General features: G+C 24.6%; 1 protein-coding gene across 1 annotated transcript; it reads right to left on the bottom strand.

Annotated features, from left to right (window-relative positions):
• Positions 1-1,495: 1,495 nt before the first annotated feature.
• On the bottom strand, positions 1,496-14,168 carry LOC145837910 (ribosome biogenesis protein BRX1 homolog). Its single transcript, XM_082945399.1, has 7 exons — positions 14,012-14,168; positions 12,497-12,611; positions 9,388-9,552; positions 7,185-7,258; positions 4,634-4,823; positions 2,437-2,531; positions 1,496-1,689 (listed from the first exon to the last, which is right to left on the bottom strand). The coding sequence occupies exons 1-7, from the start codon at positions 14,141-14,143 to the stop codon at positions 1,558-1,560; spliced, it is 903 nt and encodes a 300-aa protein (XP_082801525.1). The 5' UTR covers positions 14,144-14,168; the 3' UTR covers positions 1,496-1,557.
• Positions 14,169-22,188: the final 8,020 nt, after the last annotated feature.

Genomic DNA, 22,188 nt, shown 5'->3' with positions numbered 1-22,188 from the left:
GGCTAATTGTGGAAAAATTAAGGTCTATGCGGGCTGAAGCATTTTAATTTATTTAGTTCAGTTCGCGATAATAACTACTTTATTATCCAATTTATTTCGACAAAATACTAACTACATATAACGTTTTTTTTTACTATATGTTGAGTAAGTTTATAGTATCCGTAAACTGTAATTGAAATCTTTGTTTTTTGTTGTTATTCATTTTTTGAACATTTGCGGGCTGTACATTGTCTACCTCTGGGACAAGCATTTTAGTTAACAAAGTTTTAAAAAATGAACTTAAAAATAACGAGATCTTTGGGAAGATTGGTTAATTGTTGTTGAGTTTTTTTTTTGTAACTATGGCTGCAGGTTTTTACACTATTTAAGTTACTGGCATCCTTATTTAAACTTTTCCTAAACACGTTGATGCGAAATTCGTAAAAGATTAATTTAATTCGTTTTATATTTGAAACAAAATTAATATATACTTCAGTAAACTTGTCACTTCTAAATTAAACTACAATTGATACAAACACTTAAGTTTTAATGGTATATCGCAGGGGCAGAACGCTGGAGCTGTTGTTCCACCTAGTCAAAAGAAGTAAATTTACGATTAATTTCAGTTTTTTTCATTGAATTTATTTGACAAACTTGTTAAGTTTTTAAAATATTACATTTAAACATCAAAAATTCGATAAGTCGGAGCTGCAAGCTCGATCTGCGTCAGCTGCCTCTTAAACAAATACTAAGCTTCAATACAAAAATTTTTTAACCAACAAAATGCTAGAGCTAATTGTACTGCAGCACCATGTGAATTATAAATAATGATTTTGCATTGTTGATATTTCACTACAACGCAAGAAAAAAAGACTGGCAATGTTCAACTCGAGCAGAATTAGCATAGTTTTTGATAAATAGTAGTTATAGATAGTAATAAATTGCTTTCTTTAAGTTTATTAGATGTATATCAAACAAATATCTTGTGTAGGTTTAATATAAAAAGGTTTTTTTTAATAAGTTTTAGGTTTTTTTCTCCGCACTATCTAACAAAAATAATACGCAACGCCACTGATATATCGTAAACAATAGTAATTAATTAGTATTTTCAACTGTCATACAGCGTGAAACATAAAAACAAATAAAGGTTAACTAAACAATTGGTTTAACGACTTGACTTTGTAGTTTGAATTTAATATTCTTTATTTTGAAAAGCTTATATCGAAAACATATAATAGATTATAATAATTTAAAATAAAATTACTATTTTTGTAAATGATAAAAATTTATCTAAGTTTTTATTTGAACCATTACATATGTTTCCAAAGAATCTATTTATTTAATTCTTATGAATACACTCACATTTTTATCTTAATATATAAATCACAAAAATCCAATATTAAGTTTAAAATACATTTGAACATATACATAATACAGTTCTAAGTATTAATAATATTGACTTGCAATCAAAATTACATATAAAAATATTGTTATAAAACTATACTAAAGATCAAACAATGTTACTAACAATTTATTGTACTAATTCAACAGCAATAGTCTAAGAAGAAATTATCTAAATTATTTTTCAAAAACTTTTTCAGTTGAGTCAACGCCGAACGAGTGTTCGGTGTCCTTCGCGCTTTTTGCGTTTCTCCTGTTAGTTTTGTCGGTGTACTTTCCTGAAACAGCCTGTCTCTGCTGTCTCCTCACCTTTAATTGCAATAACGTTTATGTTGTAACTTGTTTTAAATCAAACAATAATAAGTTCTCGACTTAAATGTCTTTAAGGAGATCAGATTTGTTTACAACAACTGAGGATCTCCTATTTGCAAATATAGGAGTAAAACATTGTTTTGTTAGTAATAAACTGTTAAAATAAATGATAGATATCTTTTATGTAAGCTAACAAACATGTTTAAAACAAACTTGTCAAATGCAGGGTTATTAAGTTATATTAAGACAAGCACATGTTACACAATCACTAAAATATAAAAAATATCTATAAATTTTCTTGAAGCTTTGAAATGTTTTTTTAATTCTATATTAGGAGTTCTATTGTGTGAACACGGAGATAATTCAAAATTTTTAGTTTAAATTAATAAGCTTCCTAAACTTACTATCTATCAGCAATTAGCTTAAAATTAACAACGTATAAAACATCATATTTTAAAATAACATTTGTAACATAAAAAAAACATTTTTAAATTTAAATCATACTTTTTATAATTTTTTGTTCTAAGAACGATAATAAGGTTGAAATTTTTTATTGTACTCTTGTAATTATGGTTTATACTTTTAATAATAATTAAACAAAGTCCCTTCAATATAACTTTCATAACTTTAAAAAAAAGTTTTCATGTACAGAAAATAAAAAATACACACATTTTTTAATTTCTTTTTTAACACAAATTTTCTATTTAGTTTTTATAATTTTACAACTATTTAACCAAAACTAACAAAGTTAGGAGACACATAATCATCATTGATGTAAAGCACCGGGCCTCCAAAACTTCCAGAAAATATCTTGTTGCAAACCAAACTGAATCGTGGTCCTAAAATATTTACGCAATTAAATAAGGTTTGCAAATAAACAAAGTTTTTCTTCAACTTTTACGTATTTTGTTAATAAACTAATTGGGTATTAAGTTAACCACAATAATGACTCACTTTCAACTATTGTTGTATAATCTAGCTATAAAATGTGACTTTAAAAAAGTGTAGAAATGTATACACTATTTTATTTAAAGTTTATAATTTAAAAAACACACTTTTTCTTGCTTACTGAGGTTTTTACTAAAAGATTCATCAGCAACCCCTTTTTTAGAGAAAAGAGTGTTACGGATCATTTTAATTTTAAACAAATTTGCTCAAACTGACTTAGTTTTTTTAAACAAAAAATCTTAATGATGTAAACTTGTCAAGAACACAGTTTAATTTAAATTCTTCCTTATTCACATAAAAACATAAGGATAACTTATTTTAGAAACTGTAATTAATATTAAAATAAAGATGTTGAAACTATAAAACCTAAAAAATATTATGAACATATTATGAATATTGTTAAGATACACAGAAAAAAATTCAAATATTAGGCGTATTAGAAGAAAAATTTTAATAAAAAAGTAAAACAAAGAAGTATAAAAATTGGTAATGACTAGTGCCTTTAGACCAGCGTTACTAAAAATTGGGCGATATCTCCCCTGGAAGAGTTATTAACAGTTCACGTACTATGAACTTTATAAAACATGTTAAAGCAATTTATAAACACACTACTTTTTTTCATACGATATTCATAATAAATAGGCCAAAATGTAGTGATCACTATTGAAAAGATGATTGTTAAAATTAGTTGAGTATTTGAAACTTTGAAAGCAGTTCTAGAAGTATAAGTACCGAAACTAGACGTGTTTGTACGCAAAACTTTGTATTTTTAAACAGACAATCGAGGAATGTCAACATAGACCAATTTAGACTGACATTTTCCCTAACCTTTGTTGGTTTGGTTTTATGGTCATACAAACAATAATTTTATTTTTAAATGTAGATTGACAATAATAGATAACTCATATCATTTTCATTTTAAATACCACTTCGAGATAGTAGTATCTTTGGATTGACAGCAGAAAATTCAATAATGGTTGACAATAAAAACATGAAAAAGTTTTTTTTTCAGATTAACCCTTTAAGATTTTGAAGACCTTATAAAAGAGTATTTACTCTGAAAACACAACAAATAAAATTATTCAAGGTTGCAGCAAATATTAAACATTTAAAATATTAGGTTGTAGTTCTTAATTAGCCAAAACAAAATTAACCAAATATAGTAAGAACCAGGGGCGTCGCGAGGGGTGTTGCAATGCTGCAATTGCACCACCTTAAAATTTTGTAAGAAAAAATTAAGTATTTATAACGTTTTAGTTATTTTTCAGAACAGAATCTTTTATAAAACTCCAATTTAGACAACGACCATTTGTCTCACTACACTGCCGCAAACTCTTAGCTGACTGCCGCAAATAAACTCAAAAAGCAAAATATTTTCAAGAATTACCGCAAAATCAATATATTGCGTAAGTAAGCTAAGTTAAAAATTCCATAAAACAGTACAGGCTTAAGTATCATTCCACAAGCTTTGTAAACAAAAAATAAAAACAAAGCTAAGCTAAGCAGAGCAGAGACAACTCGAGCAGAGGCAATTCGACCACCGGCAACTCGAGCAGAAGCAACTCGAGCAGAAGCAATTCGAGCAGAAGCATCTCGAGTAGGGGGCAATTTAAGCACCAAAAACTCGGATTTATTTTTCTGCACAACCTAAGAAAAACACTACGCAATGCCACTGGTAAGTACATAGTATTTCTTTATATAAGTACATAGTAATTCTTTATATAAGATTTAAAAATAATGCTTTAACTATGGTCAAAGATTGAGAACATCAAAATAAACTGTCAATGCCTTGGAAAGTCTAAAAATGGAAAAAATAAATTTATAATAGTTTAAACTTTTAAATTAAAATAAAATTGTATTGAATTAGAACAATAACAAGTGAAAAGCTAGTTGACAATGACTGCTTCTCAAAATGAAGCTTGACTAATAACTATTTTTATTACTACACGAATAAAATAAAATATAAACTAAAAACAAAAAACAATCAGCTAACCGATTTCAACAAGTTCACCGGGCTTGTTCTCATCAAACTGGTAATTTCTGAACCAGATTCTTCCGTTCAAGTATGTGAAGTTTAGGACGTGATCGTGGAAGGGTTGAGACTTCGGATGGTATCTGGGAGTTCCGAACACCTGAGTGAGCAATTCCTTCAACAACTGCAAGTGTGGCTCGCTATCGAATTTCTGCACAATAGATAATTTTGTTTAAGTTATAGAATACAATGTTATCAATTATAGCTCCTTACACTTGACTGTAACTAACTTATTGTCTAAAATAAAAAATATGTTAACTTTTTGTATAAATAATTTTCATTAAACTTTAACTATAAAATGAATCTAATATACTAATGGTTTATTAGGAAAAAAATCTTAAGTTTACTCAATTCCTAAATATCAATTAATAAGCCAACATTTTTTAAAATAATTCTTCTTAAATTTCAATCAGTTATAGATTAGTATAGATCAGTGTTTTCTTAACTTTTTTTCATAAAGTCCCCTTTAGAGAAATAAAAAAGCTATTGCCCCCTCAAACAAGATTTCTCAAAAAACTTCCCTTAAATACACCTAATACTTTTTTTTTACTTTTCACCATGAACTCCAGAATATCTAGTAAAAGTTTCAAATTATGGCTTCCTTTGCTGCTTATCGCCCGCTAAATTTCTATATTGGTACCCAAGGGGGTCATATGGTTCAGTTTGCATGGTTGCCACAGATCAAGCTGAAAAGAATTTCCTGATTTTTTCTGACTTTTTACAAAAAATTTCCTGACTTTTCTAAATCAAACTCTTAATTTAAACTTATTCGAAAAAACATAATCTAACATTTGAAACTATATAAAGCTTTCAATCTAATTTTAATACAGGTTAAAACAACATTTTTTTGCTGAATTCAATCATCAAACTTCGATTACATCACTTGAAACCTCTGTGTATGATTAATAATTCTCTTATAACTTGTGTTATAAATTTAAACAGCTTTTAAAAAATTATAAAGAGGTAAAGTATCATTTTAACTTGTTACATAAAATACTAAACTAACTGCTTAATTATAATGAACTCAATTATTTACTTAAACAAAAAATACTATGATTATAAAACTATGGTAGATAAACTTTTGTGGATATATCAGTTTAACTATAGAAGTGTCCTTGCTAAAGATCATCAATACTAAAAAGCTTACAAAAACTGCTTGTTCAAGTAGGGTACTTGTTCGATATGTTAATAGAAAAATTTTGCAGTTTTAATAATGGATATTTTATTAATTTAAACAAATGAACATTGGAAATTAAATAATTTTGTAAACTTATAGGAAAATTTTGCATTTTTTTCTGACTTTAAAGGATTTTAATTAAGTTTTTACCATTTAAAGGCTTTGGAAAATAAGGAATTTTGTAAATTTAAACTGACAAAATATGATCTTTTTTTTTCAAATTTCCTGACTTTTTTTCAAAAACCCCCATTTTTCCTGACTTTTGCAATTTTTTTAGTTTTTCCTGACTTTTCCTGACCTTGTGGCAACCCTGAGTTTGGGAAACCCTGGTATAGACTTTACAAAACGGACTTATTCTAAAGCAAGAAACGATTACGTTATTTCATCGTTTTTTATAAGCTATGGGTTTAAAAATATTCTGATATCTTATGGTTTATTTTAATAAACATGAGTATTCAATGGAAAAATGAATTAGTAAAATAATAAACAATAAATATTAATCGAACTTTTATCTTAAGTTTAATACCTTAGTTTATTTTTATAATATAACTACTGCTTGTAACCAACAGTGTTTTTTGAAAGTTAACGGTTAAAACAAAAACTCATAATTTTTTTTTATTATCAGCATGCATTAAATAACAACTAAGAAATTATAAATTTTGGTTTATAATATCTTGTAGTAACGTTTAATCTTTTAACTCTAAAACAAAAAATTTACAATTATAAAATTAAATATTTTCAGTTTATTAATTAGATACTAACTTCAAAACTTTTTTATTAATTATAACTCAAATGTATAAGTGTTTTTTTTAATTAAAAACTTAAACATTTGGATTAATCTTAAAATAAAAGCTTAAATTTAAGTTTTTTAGAATATAGAAAAAAACTAGTTTATCAAATATAATATATTTTTTAAATGTCAGTATTATATATAAAAAATCATTGTGAAATTAGTTAATATTATAAAAAAGTTTAAATAACATTACATAAAATAATTATATATAAATATATAATTTATATATATAATATAATAATATAATAAAACACTACGTTTTCAAATACAATTGTTTAACTGTTCTGTTGAACAAAAGAGCTCTTCAGTTTGTGTATTATAATATTATCTTAAAACATAAATCAAAATGTACATGAAATTAATTGCAGCATAAATTTTAAGGATTGTTACGTCGCTAAGTAAATCATTAAAAATTATAAGACAAACTAAGTTACAACTATAACTATATATGATGAGTATATAATTTTACTTTATCAGATATTTTTGAACTTATAATATGATAAAATTTATTCGATATATAATGTGAAAAGCTATCATTTAACCTTATCAAAGGACAGAACCGGCCTTGATGACTTCAGACAATTTCCCATGAACTTCAACTCTTCCATCATATTTACTGCAAATATACTCATTAAAAATTTAAGATAGCTATATATTATCACACAAGAATATAAATCAAACTGATTAATTTAACTAAAATATTAATCTAATTTTCATGGCATTTCACAAAAAAAAAGACCCTAACTTAATTTAAGGTTCTTGAGGCTGTAAGAGAAATTTTTTACAATTTTTGTCATAGTGAGTTAGTTTGTGAAAGTGAGTGTTTGTTTAATTGTCAATATAAATAAACATTTTAAGAAAGTTTAATTTAAAAAACAATAACATCAATAATGATTTTGAATGTTTTAAACTGGTTGATAAAAAAAAAATTGAAAAATGCAAACTAGTTTAAGTATTTTAAGTAATCATACTGTAATGTAAATCAAAAAATCTATGTAATTTATACATAGTCTGCAAACATTCTATACTTAAAACGTTAAATGTACTTTCATAACAATACTGTATTTACTTAAATAAAAAAACATTCACTACGCTAAAAAACTTTATATATATTCCTTTAGGTATATCATATATGTAGTAAGAAATTAATTTGTGTAAAAAATTGAAATAAGCACTGCTATAAAAACTTGGAAAATTAAAAACTAGTCGACATTTTAATGTCGTAAAGATTTAGACTAGCAGTGGATTTAAGGGAATTAAGTTTAAAAAACGTATACAGTTCTTGAAACTTATTTCAATACATTTAGATATGCATAACGTGATACATGTGTTTTTTTAAACAACTTTTAACACTTTATGATAAAAACACTTTTCATAAGAACCGATAGCAGCTATGAAAAAATAAATTAATACCTAAATACTTTTATACGAATTAAACCAAAACAAACTGAGATTATTTTAAAGATCTATATGGTTTTCATTACTCAAACAAAAATCAGATTTAGCTGATTGAAATTTATTCTAAAAAAACATAAACTACAATTAATTTTACTTAGTATAAATTTTGTTCAATAATAATTTAATTTCAAATATACTTGATCATGAACATAGTATAATTAAAAAGTAGTTACTTTAATAAGAAGGGTTGCCAAACTTTTTAAGAAATTTCTTCCAGGTTTTTAGAATTTCTTGAAGGTTTTAAAAAGTACACGTTTTTAGGTCTGTTTTCAGTTTAAAGCTAAGTTTAACTTTAAAAACTGTGCAAAGTATTATAACAACATTGAAAAGATACTTTAAAGCTACTTTAAATGTGTTTTTCAATAAAATAAATTTTGAATAAGTTTGGACAATTTTTTTTACCTTTATGGTAGATTTTTCGTGTCGATTTAAAATTTTAATACTTAACATATAAAAACCGTTTAAAATTCCGGGTTTTTCCGTTATTTTTAGAGATTTTTTATCAAAATTCAAGAATTTTTAGTGATTTTTGTTCAAAATTCTAATTTTTTTTCTCTTAAGAAATTTAACAAATTTCAGGATTTTCTAGGTTTGTTTAGCCTAAACTTTAAAGTTCCAGATTTTTCCAGGATACCAAGTTTTATTGGCAACCCTGAATAAGACATGAAATTAACAAACAAAATTTAATTCACTAAAAAAAACTTAAAACAAACTACAGGAATGAATTTAATTTGAACTACTTTGCTGTAATAAAAATTTAATATCAAGTACGTAAAATACAAACCTAAACAAAAAATTTGATTTTATTATTATTATTATTATTATCAAAAACTTCAAAACAATTTTTAGATTTATTTGAAGGTATAATTTTAAAAAATAAGGTAAATACTATGCAATAAAAAAAAAGCTTATATTTAGTGTTGCAAATTTAAAATACATTTTACAGCATAAAAAAAATTATAAACACTTTTGAAGTCGTATGAAATAAGTATCTCCACAACTAAAATTAATTCATAAAATTTTTAATTAATCAGGTCCTGAAACTAATAATAACATTGAGTAATAATCTTAAGTGTTGATTTAAAAAATTTAACACCTTACAAAGCTGACTACTAATCAAATCAACATGTAGAATAGATCTATTGCATCAGTTTTATCTAATTACTATTGAAAACTTAAACTGCTTTGAATATAAAACTCAAAAAAGTCTTTTACTTTTCACAAATGTAAGCCTGTGCTTAGACTTACTACACCATACCAGTGATGTTAATTTGAAACACAACTAACAGTTTTGCACGTTGAACAGGGCTGAAGGTCCGTTGGGAGCGTTGGAAATCCACATGTACAAGTCTTTCTTCTTCCGTCCTTCCAAGTAGATGCACTTGTTGCACGTTCTCATCTCGCACATCTCATTGGCGATTGTCAGCTTGGCTTTCTTGTCAAACTTTGTCTCTGTTCAATATTTGATAAAAACTTTAAAATATTTTCAACTTATTTGTTTTCTGATATTTTTTAACTACGAAATACAAATATTCTCATGTTTTTAGTTTAGATTAGTCTAAGGCTTTCATAAATGTTCATAATAATTGTAGTGTAAAAACTGCAGGTGGTTTGAGAAAATTAAAATTCAAAACATATTGTAATTGTTACTTAGATTAATTTTGTGCAATGTAGTTAAATCAAATTTCTGAATTTTTTTTATTTTTAAAGACATAAGTATGAATAACTCAATTAATTTTGTATATAAGTTTATAACTTAACTGTAAAATTTGTAATATCAGGCAAACCATAAAAATTTAAGATATTAAGTAAAATTTATACAAAAGTACACAGAATAGTCATACTTAAAAGCAAAAAATATTCTGAGTCACCAAAAAGTTGGAATGAGTTTCTAATAAAAATATTTTAATATAGTTCACACAACTCGCAAAACTTATTCTTCTTAATAGTTAAAATTTTAATTAAAATCACTATGACTGAAACATTTGCTTGAAAGTCTGTGTTTACAAAGCTATTAAAACATGCTTTTAAAATCCTAAGAACCTCAGAAAACTTAAAAAACTAATTAAAACGTATTTGTGAAATCGAAATAAGCATGATAACTTTTATCTTAATACAGCAATAATAAATTTCAAAAAGATTTTAATCAGCTAAAACCATTGACTAATGAAAAATAATAATAACTTGAATTAGAATATAACAAGCTACAGTAAGTTTAGATAATAACTTTGTTTTTATTACACAACTGATTATGACATCACTGCAAATTTTAATTTTAACAGTTAAATAAAAACTTAAAATGACATATGATTGCAGGAGTCGGCAGCCTTTTATAAGTGACAGGCCGATTTTCCAAGAAAAAGTTGCTCAAGGGCCACACAGTACAGAAAAGTTTTCCGCATTGTATTTAAAATGATTGTAGTAACAAACAAAAAATAATATTATATAGAAAACTATAATAAAATAAGCAATTATAAGTAGTATTAATTATTATTTATTGAATTTTGAATTTGATGATGACAATATTTTTTTATTTATATGATAGATTTATAGAGTCAAATCGAAATTTTACTACTGCACATGTGAAAATTGTTAAAATTTCAGGTTTTCCAGGTTTTTTCAAAATTTCTTAAAATCCAGGTTTTTCCAGGTTATTTTTGCCTAAATTGTCAAATACCAGGTTGTTCCAGGATTCCAGGTAAGTACCTTGCAACCGCAGATTTAAGCTTTGCCAGCCACAGTTTGCTGACTCCTGTTACTATAGTAAAGATAGCTACATAAAGAAAATTTACACAGAAATCAACAAAAAAAAAATAGAAGTAGTTACTAAAAACTTAAATAACTTTATAAATAATAACAATTCTTAAATAATGAAAATCTTTAAAATAACTGGAATTTCTGCTAAAAACTCAAACTATCTTGAATTGCCTGAGTATGTAACAACCTTGAAAATGTATATATGATAAAATTCATACCTTCTATTGTCCTTAAAAGAGCTACTACTAGTACTACTCTACAAAATTTTATGTAAAAAAGTAAAACATTCCCTGCTTTCTTAGAGGCAAACTATGTAAAAACAAACTGTTGTTGTCTACGCCAATATTTAAGTAAGTCTAACTTTTATTTAGAATGATGAGACTATAAAAAAAGATGAGCTAGATAACAATTTATTTTAATATTTCATTGTAGAAAAAATATACTTAATTTTTTTAAAAGCGAACAAAATTAAAATATTTTTATTATAAATTATTGTTTTTATAAACCGTTGAAGTTTATTATAATAAAAACTAATTAAAAAACTTATTTATTTTAAGAAAAGTATACAAACAAATCTTTTAAAATACTAAACTTAAAGACTTTTAGCAATTTTCTGATTAAAAATATTATTTAAAGAAAAGTCAGTTGCTATTTTTATAAAATATTTATGGAATTAGTAATTACAAGGAAAGTTTTGTTTTACATTTAATTTTAGAAAAAAAAAACTATAACTCTGTAATTTTAGCAAAAACTATTTTCCATTTTATTTAACCAACTAACAAACTTTTACTTTTATTGATTAAGGGCATAGGGGGGTCCACCTTGATTTTTACAAGTTGATCTTATTTTATGAGATTTATCTGAGCTATCAGACATTTTTAACCGCTTGAAAAAATTCAAAGTAATTTTTGAGATATGAGCAATCAAAGTCAGTGACCTCAATAGGTTCCTAATGGAAGGCGCAAACTAAAAACGCAAAAAAAGACCTTTCACTAAAAATCTATCTCCTCCTTCATTTTTCAACCAATCTTCTTCAAATTTTCACAGAAAGTGTATTATTAAATTTTAAAAAGATTGAATGCAGGAATTTTTTTAATTTTGAAAAATAAAAATTTTATTAAAAAAAAAACACCTTTTTTTTTTGTTTTTTTAATCTTGAATTTTTATTTTTTAATATTTCTAAAATTCCAACATTCAAAGTCTTCTAAACTATAAAAGGAACGTTTTCTGAAGGTTTGAGGTCTCTAGCTCAAAAAATGAAGGAGAAGATAGATTTATAGTGATTTTTTAAATTTTCAAGAAAATTGACCCAAAAAATTTGCGGTCCATATGTTTGTATCGGAAAATTTTTATAAAAGTTACAATATCTCAAAAGTTAAATAAGATTTTTTAATTCTATAAAAACAGTCTTGTAGTTTGTACTTCAAGCTTTCATATAAGATCTTATGTTATTTTTAGTAAAAAAAATGTCGGACCTCCCCCCCTATGCCCTTAATAATAAAATAATAATTAACAAAATATTACATGAACTTAAAATAATTTCTTAACTCAAAAAAAAAAAATATTATACTAAAAGATTACTTATATTATCCCAAAGAATTATCTAAAATCATCAATTAACTTAAATGTAAATACTCACCTTTTTTTGCATGAGGCATTAGATTCATAAAATCATTTATAAGGTGACGACCTTTAAAAGAAACTCCCCTTGAGCAAAAAATTAGAACTTTCTGCTTGTTTTTCCATTGTCCTGGCTTTAATTTTATATTTAAATATATTACTGTTTTAACAAGCTGTTATGGTTTATAAACTTTATATCGAGCAACTTAAATTTATATTTTTGTAATACGTTTATTTCATTCAGTTAAGCAATTGTTAGTAATAGTAAAAATGAGCAAAAACGTTAAAAAAATGAGCAAATTGAGCAGCAAGCTTAGGTTAGTGAGAAATTTTGTTCTGCACAACTATTAATTTTTTATCTTTTGAAGTAAAATTATAAAAATTAAGTTTAAAATTTTACTAAATTTAAAAAAAAACTAATAATTTTATTAAAGCTATTTAAATAATTGTTTATATTTGCAAACACTATGATTTCAAAAAAAATTCTCAGGTAAATTCATAGCAATATTTAAGGATTTTATACAAGATATATAGGTTAACAGAACTAAAATTTCTTGTTAAAGTGGTTTTTTTATTTAGTATCTATAGCACAAACTAAAATCAAATCAAAGTTGTAGTACATTTTTGGATTTGTTTTAATTAGTTCAACATATTCAAAAAAAGAAGATCTAATCCTAAAAAGTTACTTTTTTATATTTTATATTTACATCATCATTTATTATAAGTGAATTTTAATATTCTTATGACTTTTCATGTTAATCTAGTAACCTAACATTAAAAACTATTGTGCACTAAAAACTATTTTCCTGTGCATAGAAAATAATCTGAAACTATTTTGAATTTCATTCTATTTACTGTTTAACATTAATTACTGGTCTTTTTAAGCTTCCAAAATAGAAAAAAATCACTGCCATTTTCTCAAAATTTTGAAAAATTTACTTCAAATCTATTGCTTGCTTAACTTTTATTGCAAGTTACTATAAATTTTCAGAAATGATTATTTTCAATGTAACAAACAGTTCATATAGTTTTTAGTTTTTTATAATTTCATGATCATTTTTTTTAATTAGATAGTTTTTGATTATTCTTTATAGAAAAATAAGAGTAAGAACTTAGAAAATCCATATATATCAGGTTGTTTACAATTTGTTTACTATAAGACTGAAAAAGCTTAAGAAAAACTGATTAAAAGCTGTTGAAGGAACTAATTTATTGATAAAACAGCCTTTTTTGCACATCTAGTTATAGCCTTCCATAAGGAACCTGCTTAACTTAGATGCCTTTTAACAAAATTTACTTTTAATTTTACAAAAGAGTTTTCTGCCAAATTAGTTACTTATATTTAAAATAAGACTATTTAAAAATGAGATTTATTCCCCTATGCCTTCAATTATTTATCACACAAATATTCTAAAAAGATTTAAATTGGACAATACTAAATAAAATTCAAAATACACTTAAAATTTTAAGTTTAAAGCAATATACTTGAGATTTTTTCAACTTTTAGCAATAGATCAAATAATTAATTTAAAACCTTTGAAACAGGCTGTATTTCACTTAAAGTAGGTTCTTTTTCCTCTTCCTGATTCTCTGCATTGACTTCTTCAACTTTACACTTTTTCTTTTGGTCAAACTTGTTAAAACTTTGTTTCCTCTTTTTAGCCATTATGATGAGTGTATTTATATTTTTAATGACTAAAAAATTACATAATTAAACTTAAACTTTGATAAAATTAAAGTCTTTTAAGATAATTTCAATATTTTTTTTAAGTAGATAGTAGATTTACTTCAGAAATAGATGAACTTTTTTATTTCACTGGTTGCTATAATATTCCACATGTACAATGGAACAAAATTAGCTAATAAATAATTTATGCATTACTTTATTATGAAATATATGAAAAAAGTCTAACACGTTAACTTACAAAGTTGCCACTATTTGAGTCAAAAAAATGTCCTGAGTGACCAAAAACTATTCTGAGCGACCTTGAACTGACCAGAGTCATCTTGAGTTTTTTTTTTCAAATCTTTAATGAAGTTTCTAACTTTTCAAAATTAAAAAAATCAAGTTCTTGAACAAATTTTTTAACAAAGTAACAAAATATTTGAGCTAATTCAACTAAATCTCATTCAAAGTCTATAAAAATTGTCCTGAGATTTTCTAAAGCTATGTTTAAAAAAAAAATTAACCAAAATATCCAAATTTATCCTGAGATGCCCTGAATTATCCTGAGATTTTCAAAACATCTTAAGTTTCCTGTGTGTGGAAACCCTGTGATCTGAAAATACTTTTCTTGCAGTTCAAGGGCTGACAATCAATTACCAGTTTATAAATTCAAAAAATATACTTCAACAACTTTAATTGTAACTTGTTTTAAAAATCTTCTACATAATACTTTGCACAATTTTAAAATCTACATGTAGCTCTTAAATACCTTTTTTTTCCAAAAACTTAATATTCAACTATTTTTTACAAAATTTTATCTAATTTATTTTTGAAGTTTTTAAATAGTGTTTTTTTAGCTTATAAAACATCTATAGTTGAAATTTTTATTTTATTTTTATGTGAGATTTATTTACTAGTTTTTTTTTCTTTCTTAAGTAACATTTATAAGTGTGATTTCTTTTTACGTAATTTTTTTCTTGCATATTTCTAACATATATTATTGTGAGAGCTAGTTTAATAACCATATTTAAAAAGTTAAGAAAATACCAAGGAAAATACACTAGATATTATTGACTTAACAATGAAGAGAAAAAAAGGTCTTAAGCAGGGTAGTTTTGAAACTTACACTTGGTATTATAGGAAATTACAGAAATAAAAGGGGTCATATGCTGTAAAAGGTGAGGAGGGGGTATAAGGCCATAATTTGAAACTTACACTAGATATTCTGGAGTTAATAATGAACAGCAAAAAAATAGGTCTCGGCCATACTTAACATTAGTCTTATGAGAGATTTTGTTGGAAGGGGCAATGGTTTTCTAAATCTATTATAAAGGGATCCTTATGAAAAAGTTTGGGAAAACTTGCTTTACAGTTTATGTTTAACTTTATATATTTAAAAGATAACAATTATAATACTTTTAGTAATTTTTTGTTTTCTAATTGATTATTGCATTTTTGTGGCTGTTCTTCTAAAAAGGATAACAATAAAAATTTAAACGTACATGAACTTAAAAACTGAAATCTAAGGGAGGAGATGGTGTGGTGCCTGTGGTAAACTACTGTTTTCATGGTTAATAAAAGCAGAAATAAATTTAAAAAGAGAGATTTTTTCTTTGTTTTATAATTAATTTTGATATCTGAATAAAAAATAAAAAGAAATTATTCTTTTATAAATTTTAAAGATCTATAATTTTACTGTTTTATGTAAAACTGCTTAAATTTTTTTACAAAATACATGGTGTGAGGCTTGATGACCATAAGGTATTTCTCCAAACCAACCCATTGACAAGAGTTGTGAGTGCTAACATTTTTTTTTGTTTAAGGCACATAATTATAGACTTATGTTAGAAAAACATGTATTTTTTTCCTATACTTTTTGTTTAAACATTAGCTTTTATCAAGGGCTACCAAAAGTTTTTTGTAAATATCTTCAAGATTTTCTTATTTTTTTTCAGGTAAAAAAAAACAAGTTTTTTGGCATGTAAAACAAAAAACAAATTATTAGTAGAAAATTAAACTTTAGTTTAAAAAACTGTACAAAAAATAGTATAACTCTATTGAAAAGATAAGCTACTTGAAATGTGTTTTTTAATAAAAAAATTTCAAATGTTAAGGGCATAGGGGGGGGGGGGGGGGGGTAAACACCCTTTTTTGGTTTTTGATCTTATTTTATATAGTTTTTACTAAGTTACAAGATGCTTTTTACAGATTTTAAAAATTCAAAATAATTTTTGAGATATAGCCGGTCAAAGTCGGAGGCAACAATAGGTTTCTTATGGGAGGCGCAAACTAAAACAGCAAAAATAGACTATTTCACTAAAAATCTATCTTCTCCTACGTTTTTTGAGATAACTACCTCAAACTTTCAGGAAACGTTCCTTGATATATTTAGAAAATTCTGTCGGAAGGAATTTTTAAAAAATTGAAAAATAAAAATTTTATAAAAAAAATAAACAAAAAAAAACAGTTTTTTTTTTGTTTTTTTGTTATAAAATTTTTATTTTTTAATTTTTTTAAATTCTTTTCCGACAGAATTTTCTAAAAATTGCAAGGAACATTTCCTAAAAATTTGATGTATTTAGCTCAAAAAATGTAGGAGGAGATAGATTTTTAGTGATTTCTAGTTATTTGCCATTTTAGTTTGCGCCTCCCATAAGGATCCTATTGTAGCCTCTGACTTTGACCGGCTATATCTAAAAAATTATTTTGAATTTTTAAAATCTGTAAAAAGCATCTTGTAGCTTAGTAAAAACTATATAAAATAAGATCAAAAACCAAAAAAGGGTGTTTACCCCCCCCCCCCCTATGCCCTTAATTTTCTTTATCTTAATTCTCTTTATGACAGATATTTCCTACCAAATCAGAGTTTTGTTACATTACATGAGAAAAGAGTTCAAAATTCAAGATTTTCTAGGTTTTTTGGTGATTTTTGTTAAAAATTCAAGGTGTTTTCTTTTTCTCAATTTCCAGGTTTTTCCAGGATTCTAAGGTTTTTGGCAACCTTGTTTTACTGCTTAAATTTTTATTATAATTCTTTTAAATACTAAAATTAATAAAAAAAAATAAAAAATTTAAATTTAAAGAAGAAATTGGGCTATTAATTGTCAAGTGTGTTAAGGCTTTATTAGATAAATTTCAATTAAAACTTTAAAAAAGTTTTTTAGAATATAAAAATTGATTTTTAATGGTGTTCAACAATATCATTGGAAAAAAAGTCATTAAAGAGCACTATAAACTCAGAAAAAAAAATGTTTAAGTTAGTGAACTGTCATGAATTGATGAAATTTTGAATACAGTTGGATACTATTTTAATCCACGTGTTTACAAACTAGCCTATATTTTGTAAAAGTACCTAAAATAGTTAAAGTACAGCAAAAAGTAAGCCTGAGTAAATCCCAGTGATTTTAAGTTCTGTTTTTTTTTTTAATATCATTACTTTAACCTCCTAACTTTTGTCAAAATATTAGTATAATAAATGAACTATATTGAGAAGCATGCTGGAACAAGCTTCAAGATAGCCAACTGTTGAGCACAGATACTAATAAACTTTTGTTTGCAAACACTAAATAATAGCATGTGATACAAGTTTTTTGTAAATTATTGGCTTAAGGGTGTCTTAATGATGGCTTGAATTTTTTTTTCTGAGCTGAATGTTGTAGGATTGAAACCCAGTGGTCTACACATATAAAAAAAAAAGAAAAAAGAATTTTAGTCAATGTTAAGAAGTAATTGACATTTTTTTAATTTTACGTGTACTTTTATAAACTAATTACCTTGTTTTTTTTTCACATACAGCTTTTATAAAAGAATCTACCACAGATAGGGGTAGGGAGTACAGCACATTTTTTTGGTCATGTTGTAAAATTTATATGAGGATGTATGATTTGGATGTGTTTTGGCTTCATTAAAAAGAAATTTTTTTAAATGGCTGCACAAATAACTGATTTCAACCTTTATAAATCACATATTTGCATGATTTATGACTAAAATAGTAATAAAGTCACTTATACATATCCTGTACTTAAAATCTTCATCTTAAATAAAAATTTATAGTTATATGCATACATTTAAAGACATTTCAACTGCTTTTGATGTAAAATGACATCATAATTACACAAAATATGTAAGTTTTGTCTGTAAAATGGTGCTTTTTGAAAATTTAAAAAGCATAGCTTGTTGTTAAAACTAATTTAAAGTTTTTATTTTAAAACAAAATTTTGTATGTATCACTTCTTATTTCCTTTAAAAATTTAGTTGATGAATGTATTTTATATATATATATCTACATGCAATTAAAATGACACTATATTGTTAAAATCTTTTTGGTTGACTGGTTCCACACATTTAACATTCGAAATTAAAAACTAAAAGTAAAAACACAACAGCAAAAGAAATTGCTTCTATATTAAAAATGTACCCTTTTTCAGTCAAAATTTGCATATTTTTTGTGATTATTTCGTCATAATATTACAAAAGCAGTTGAAATGTCTGCTTATAAGTATAAATTTTTATTTAAGATAAAAATTATAAGTCTAGGACATGTATAAGTGACTTTATACTATTTAAGTAAAAAAGAATGAAAACATGTCATTTGTGAGCAGCAATATATTTTTTGGAATTTTTTTTTATAATTCTTCTTAATGAAGCCAAAACACATGTAAATCATACCTCATCTTAAGTCCAGCAAACATCAACCAAGTACTCTCTACCCCTGCAGACACTAAATAAAAATTAAATAGGGTAGCCATTGGTTTTGGAAATTTCACTTAAATTTTGTAATTTTTTCTTCCAGGTTTGGTTAAGCTTACATGTCTTTAATTTATTTAAGACTAAATCTAAGGAAAAAAACATGTTTTAGATAAAACAAAATTATTAAAAAGACAATGCAATGTTACTAATGTTAATAGTTAACTCATAATAATAGATAACTATTATATTGTGTGTGTAGTTATTTGAAAATAATCTAAATTTCATTATTTATTATGTAAATACTATTGAAAATTCCAGGCTTATTCTTAACATGGTTTAAATTTTAAGGTATTTTAAAAGTATCAAGTTCCAGTACTTTTAAGATTTTTTTCCTTAAATTTTCAATTTCAGGTTTCTTGGTAAATTAGCCATTGTGTATTCAAGTTGCACTGTAAGATATCAAACTAATTTTAAACTAAAAATAGAATTTGGAACATTTGTTCTCAAATTAATATTAATTGAAAACCTTATAATACATTTTAAAACATGATTTTTATGTTTATTTCATCAATTATCCAATAGTAATTTTTCTGAACTTACTTTATTTATATATTTTTTTTTTTCAAACTTTAACTTCACAATTCAAAGTGAAAGGAAACTATGTAATAAATTGTGTTAACTTCTATTGAAAAATCACAATAAATAATAACATTGAAATATATTTTTATACACTGCTTAAACCTTTTATAAAAAGCATTAATTTAATGAAAAATTAAGTAAGATAAATAAAATAATGAAGTATGTAAACAACTACTCTTAAATTGTACTTAAATATTTTTTCATTTAAGATCATCTGAATTCATTAAAATTAATGATAAAAGCTGGCAATTCTAACAAAATGTACGAGCATAAAGTTAATTTTATAGGCAAATTTTTAAATTTTTCAAAAAACATAAAACTTTAATGTCTATTATTTTTCTTATCTTAAAAGCTATCTAAAAATTTTTTTTTCATCTTAGAGAACGCACCTTTGTCTTTAATTTAAGAAAAAAAAATTTGGTTTGGGGTTTGAATTATTTCATGGGGTCCCTCCAAAAATAAAGAGTTTTTTTTTGTTTTTTCTATTAAAATTGCTTTATAACCAAAAATATTTTTTTTTTTTAATTTTTTTTTTGATTTCCCTTAGTTTGCATGTTATTTAAACTCTTAAATAGCTATTTTATAAATAATGTTAATATCTTTTACAATTTGGCCCCAAAACAAAATGATGTATATTACACTATCATTTGCCTTGGCCATTTCCTAGATAAAAATTTGATAAAAGGAAAAAAACAATTAATGAGAATGTAAATTACAACAAATTTAATTAAATTATTTTTGTTTTATTAAATTTGTTGTAATTTACATTCTCATTAATTGTTTTTTTCCTTTTATCAATTTTTTATCTAGGAAATGGCCAAGTCAAATGATAGTGTAATATACATCATTTTGTTTTGGGGCCAAATCGTAAAAGGTATTAACATTATTTATAAAATAGCTATTTAAGAGTTTAAACAACATGCAAACTAAGGGAAATCAAAAAAAAATTTAAAAAAAAATATTTTTGGTTATAAAGCAATTTTAATAGAAAAAACAAAAAAACTCTTTATTTTTGGAGGGACCCCATGAAATAATTCAAACCCAAAACCAAATTTTTTTTTTATAAATTAAAGAAAAAGGTGCGTTCTTTAAAATAAAAAAAAAAATTTTAGATAGCTTTTAAGATAAGGAAAATAATAGACATTAAAGTTTTATGTCTTTTGAAAAATTTATAAATTTGTCTATAAAATTAATTTTATGCTGGTACAAAATGTTTTGTATTTTTTAATTTATCTAAACATTCGAAGTTCAACTAGTGAGTACTTTTGTTTACCAAAACTTAAATTCTTAAAAAACTCAGAGTGAAAAAATTATTTAAATTCTATAACAAATCTAAAAAAAACTATAATCTACAAAAAATTGTGTAAAAATCTATTGATTTAATACAATGATAAAGATATTAATGATAAAAGCTGGCAATTCTAACAAAATATTTTGTTTTTTTAATTTATCTAAACATTCGAGGTTCAACTAGTGAGTACTTTTGTTTACCAAAACTTAAATTCTTTAAAAAACTCAGAGTGAAAAAATTATTTAAATTCTATAACAAATCTAAAAAATAAATATAATCTACAAACAATTGTTTAAAAAGCTATTGATTTTAATTGCTATAATTAGAAAAATATGTATAAAATAATGTTTAGCTCGTTGGCATAGAGTTCCTACTTCCTAGCTAGATCTTTTTCTAATTGCTATGTTAATTGAGCATTGAATACTTATTTTGCGTTTGCTTATTTAAATTTATGCGAAAACTATTACGAGCATAAAGTTAATTTTATAGGCAAATTTACTAATTTTTCAAAAAACATAAAACTTTAGTGCCAACTATTTTTCTTAACTTAAAAGCTATTTAATTTTTTTTTTTTATTTTAGAGAACGCACCTTTGTCTTTAATTAAAAAAAAAAAAAATTTGATTTGGGGTTTGAATTATTTCATGGGGTCCCTCCAAAAATAAAGGTTTTTTTTTTCATTATTATTGCTTTATAACCAAAAATAAATACTTTTTTTTGATTTCCCTTAGTTTGCATGTTATTTAAACTCTTAAATAGCTATTTTATAAATAATGTTAGTATCTTTTACGATTTGGCCCCAAAGCAAAATGATGTATATTACACTATCATTTGCCTTGGCCATTTCCTAGATAAAAATTTGATAAAAGGAAAAAAAAATTAATGAGAATGTAAATTACAACAAATTTAATTAAACTAAAATAATTTAATTAAATTTGTTGTAATTCACACACTTATTATTTTTTTTCCTTTTATCAATTTTTTATCTAGGAAATGGCCAAGGCGAATGATAGTGTAATATACATCATTTTGCTTTAGGGCCAAATCAGAAAACATATTAACATTATTTATAAAATAACTATTTAAGAGTTTAAATACTATGCAAACTAAGGGAAATCAAAAAAAAAAATTTGGTTCTAAAGCAATAATAATGAAAAATAAAAAAAAAAATTATTTTTGGAGGGACCCCATGAAATAATTCAAACTCCAAACCAAATATTTTTATTTTTTAAGTAAAGACAAAGGTGCGTTCTTTAAAATAAAAATAAAAATTTTTAGATAGCTTTTAAGATAAGGAAAATGATTGACATTAAAGTTTTATGTTTTTTGAAAAATTAGTAAATTTACCTATAAAATTAACTTTATGCTCGTAAAACAATTCTGTAAGCATTTGTAAGATTGTTGGTTTGACAAACGGCAAGCCTGCT

Source organism: Thalia democratica, chromosome 6 (assembly GCF_965202585.1).
Source record: "Thalia democratica chromosome 6, ktThaDemo2.hap1.1, whole genome shotgun sequence".
Lineage (NCBI taxonomy): Eukaryota > Metazoa > Chordata > Thaliacea > Salpida > Salpidae > Thalia > Thalia democratica.
This window is presented reverse-complemented; position numbering and strand designations above follow the sequence as displayed.